Genomic DNA, 4,264 nt, shown 5'->3' with positions numbered 1-4,264 from the left:
ATTAAATTAATAAATTTTAGTATTGTTTTAATAATATTGATATGTTGATATTAAAAATTAAAAAAATATATAAATAATTTTAATTAATTTTCAAGTAAAATAAATTTTTTTAAAATATTATACGATAGAATACCAAACACTTACTAAACCTAATACATTACATCATCTTTTTTTTTTTTTTAAGAAAATTAATTATTAATTACCCCGTCCCTATGATTATTATTTTATATAAATTCCCTTTCCTTCTTAAGTCTTAAATCAAAGGCCAAAACCGGACTTCTCTCTCTCTCCATGTTGCATTTTGGCTCCTTTGCTTTTTAGTACTAGCACTAAGCTAGCTAGTCAGTGTTGTGTTCTGTTCTGGGTTGCTCTGCTTTTGCTCTGTTTTGGAAGAGGTGATTTTCCTCTCTAGCTCTGTTTCAAGATTTGGAAAAAACAGAGTGGTTGCAATTTTTGACAAAAATGTATGAAGAGAGTGGACTATTGTTTCCCTATATGCAGAATTTCTTTCAAGATATTCAACAACTTGAAGAGTATTGCAAGTATCAAAAGACAAATGTTCCACTGGTAATTTGTTTTCTCTCTGTTTTTGCTTGTATTTATATGCCCTTTTCACTTTGTGTTTGAGCTCTTGTTTACTTTCTTTATCTGAGTGATCTGCATTCATTTGATCGGTTCTGAACTGGGTTTTGGCTATTTTAAAGTCGGGAGCTCTAGTTTTCGTGTACTTCGATTTGCTCTTTGTTTTGTACTCAAACTTGCTCTGTTTGGTTTCTGAGAAAATGGGGGTATAACAACAAGAAATATCGGTCTTTTACTGTGGAAATCCAATTCAAAGTTCATATTTTTCTTGTTTCTTTGTTAAATTTTATATGGAAAGTTCGAAGTTTTGATCTTGAGGACTTGATTTTTTCAGTGAAACTTGTCTTCTTGATGCTTGTGTTTTCTACTCCTCCGTTTAGTTGCTGAGAAAATGGAGGAAAAGACTGATTATTTTTTTTCCTGCTTGTGGGCCTGTGCTTATTTACACAAATATCAATGTCTTCAGTTTTTGTTCTCAACATTTGGTAAGCAAACAAATAGGGCTAAAATGGAAACAGCAAGTGTTTTCTTTACTTGTTGGATCTAGAACATATAGCAAAAGAAAGACTACAAAAGGAAAATGATTTCACACTTTCAAATTCCGTGTTCTTTAAGATTTCTACTATTTTCTGACTCCAATTGTGTGATGGTGAACCAATAGTGGGATTTTTATTGCCCTTTTAACCCACTAACTTAGAGAGATAAAAGAAGGAAAAAGGTCTTGTTATATTTTTTTGGCATAGAGAAGAGAAGAAAAGTTGGGAAAGTTGAAAAGAGAGCATTCTCCACCTCTATTTTATTGGTTTTTTGGCTGTCTTTCTCTTTCTCTTGGATGTTGAAGCTAAACTCGTATAAAGGAGATGAAAATAAAATTAACCTTGAAAGAGTTTCATTAGATCTTTGCTTTTGCTAAAAATGTTTGGTGTTTATGCAAATAAGCTAGTGATGTTTTGAGTCATAGGTGCTTAGCTATTTAAAGAATCTTTTCTTGAGTTGAGCTGTGAAGTGTTCTTCTCATAAAGAAATCACTTCATCTGTCTTGAAAATTCGGTCGTAACAGGCTCCAGTGAGGCCTCTTCTCCTGCCCTTTCTTTGGAGGAATTCTAGAACCCTGATTATTGGATTTGTTGGATTTTGACACGTTGAATGGTTCATTCGCGAAACTTAGCACATTCAACTCCACTGAAAGGCCATGATTAGATGGTTTCTTCTTCGATTAATGAAACATCCATTTAAACTAAAAGCAACTAAAACAGGAAAGTCCTGATACGAAGGCAGAAAAACTAAGCACTCAAAGATACTAACTACAAAGTAACAAAGAAAAACATTTTACATTGTTTATCATTAGATGGGCTTTGGGGATTAATATAGTGATTTATCACTTTAGCATGCTTTTAAAATCAGTAGATTTTCCTAAAAAATGTATAGTTACAGCCCCTACAACCATGTGCTTGTGCATATTTATTTACTGCTGTATACATGTGTTCACAAATCAGCACTTTTACCAGATTGAGTTATAACATATAACAAGGCTTCATTTCCAACCTATTTAAGAATCCCTTAAGACTAAGGATAAATAATTGGTGAAGTGTTTAGATCACTATTTATTTCATACCTAATTTTCTTATGTCATCTTGTTTGTTGGTGACTATTTTGTCTAACATAGAGCAACCTACTTCAGACCACTATATCAGAATATGATCTGGGAGGCGAAGGGGATCTGTTCAAAGCTCCCAAACCAATCATTGAAGAGCCACTTGTGGGCATTGATCCCATGGCATCAGCCATTTCAATGATCTCCTGTGGGGAAGAAGTCATTACTTCACAAGGACTAAAGGTGACAGATATTGAATCAATTCAAAATGAGCAGCTTCTGAATGAGGTTTTCTATGAATGCAAGAAGGACCTCCTGGAAAAAGAAGCAATGGATACCCAATCACTTGCAGAGCGTCTGGATATCAAACTTCCTATTGTCAGGACTGATGATGAAAACCCCATCAAAGAAAACAAATCACCTCCTGATGCTGCACTATCAAAAAGTGTCAGCTCGGGATGTTTGAGTTCAATTGAGTGGGTCCATGGTGCTGCAGTGAAGCCAAGTTTTCTAGATTTTCCTGGAATTGATTTTGAAAATGCTTATGGGATGCGGAGAGCATTCAGCGAAGGAGACATAAAGGTTAGATCAAATATTTTTTACTATACTTCTGTGTATTTGATTTTATGCTTTTCTAGCACATTTGAACGATTTTCTGTTTTGCTTAGATCCTTCTTAGATATGGCAAAGGGCATAGACCTTTGCCTGACAAGAATCAATATCTCTGTGCATGTGGTATTGCCTATCATAGTTTTGTGAGTCAATTCGCCACCATGAATCACTTGAAGCACTAAAGGAAAGGGCTTCTGTTTCATCCAGGATGGAACTAACTGCTTTTCTTTGTGTGGCTCGTATTAATAGTGTTCCATAATGTAGCTGCCCCTTAGCCCTTGCAGTTGAACAGATAATTGACATTTTCATCTTTTATCAAGAATCTAATTATTTTTCTTCTCGCTTAAAATGGAATGTTGATGAGAACGATTATATCCATCACTTGAAAACCGAATCTGTTGCTTTTATTTTCAGTTTAATTCTATTTCCTTTATCACTTCTCTCGCATAATTCCATCAGATTCTAGTGGAACCTTTCTGTGCAATCCAAGCACCAAGCATGAATATGCCCTGTAATGAAGTCTACGGACTGAGAATTGTTTAGATGCTTCTGGCCATTTCCACAGGATGGGGCTGAGTCATTGATACTGAGTTTTTATGACAGACTCTTGGTAATGGTAACACGAGCCTCATCTGTTCTCCTCTTGACCGACCATTGATTATCAACAACTACTCTGCTGAGGACCGCCAGGAAAAGCTTTCAAGGTACAGGAATAAGAAGACGAAGAGGAACTTTGGCAGGAAAATTAAGGTAAATAATTAGATATTATTGTTGGTTTGTTGTATATTTTCTATCCGGACTTGAAAAAATTTCTAACAAAAGCATCAGCCCCTGAAATTCCAGTATTGTCATTGCTTCTGTTTTAAAATCAAAAGGGTCTCCTAATAAAAAGCATCAAATAAGCAACAAAACTTTTATTTTCCGGATCATTTACTTGGTGAGATGTATCAATTCCTTATTTTCTACCATTTTTCACATGCTGGATTCAACTCACATCATGTCTGTTTCAGTATGCTTGCAGGAAGGCTCTTGCAGACAGTCAACCAAGGATTCGAGGAAGGTTTGCGAAGACTGAAGAATGGGATGTTTCCAAGAGGCAATAACTATCAACTAATTCAGTAAAAGGAAAAAAGAAAAGTAGCTATGCAGTAATGGCAGAAATGAGTAATAGCATAAGCCTGGCAAATAGATTTGGCAGAAAACTAGCGACTATTGTTAAAATAAACTAGACCCCCAACTCCTGCAACATAGTTGATATCTTATTTGCTGTAATAACCTCTGCAGTAGAACAAAATGGCCGAGTAAAGTTGTACATAGGCTTGTGTTAAATAAGAAGAGGAATCTAGAAAAAGTTGTATTTGTTCATATATCTTTTGAAATGGCAATATTGTAACCCCTCTGTAATTCTATTGGTGCTTCCACAACATCTGTTATGGCTTACAAACTATTCTGATCATTATTACTACATGATATCGG

The 4,264-nt window shown here is 35.0% G+C and overlaps 1 protein-coding gene across 4 annotated transcripts; it reads left to right on the top strand.

Annotated features, from left to right (window-relative positions):
• Positions 1-251: 251 nt before the first annotated feature.
• Positions 252-4,264, top strand: LOC105125863 (uncharacterized). Of its 4 annotated transcripts, XM_011026512.1 has the most exons (5): positions 254-395; positions 502-567; positions 2,249-2,758; positions 3,392-3,538; positions 3,799-4,225. In XM_011026512.1, the coding sequence occupies exons 3-5, from the start codon at positions 2,357-2,359 to the stop codon at positions 3,889-3,891; spliced, it is 642 nt and encodes a 213-aa protein (XP_011024814.1). In that variant the 5' UTR covers positions 254-395; positions 502-567; positions 2,249-2,356; the 3' UTR covers positions 3,892-4,225. The 4 variants fall into 4 exon arrangements, 3 of the variants coding, with proteins under 3 accessions (XP_011024813.1, XP_011024812.1, XP_011024814.1); XR_842300.1 differs by having other exon boundaries at positions 252-567; positions 3,354-3,538; positions 3,799-4,264; XM_011026511.1 differs by having other exon boundaries at positions 253-567; positions 2,264-2,758.

The sequence above is a fragment of the Populus euphratica genome, unplaced genomic scaffold (assembly GCF_000495115.2).
Source record: "Populus euphratica unplaced genomic scaffold, PopEup_1.0 scaffold44.1, whole genome shotgun sequence".
NCBI classification, from domain to species: Eukaryota; Viridiplantae; Streptophyta; class Magnoliopsida; order Malpighiales; family Salicaceae; genus Populus; species Populus euphratica.
Note: the sequence above shows the minus strand (reverse complement) of the source record. Positions and strands in the feature narration are given on the sequence as shown.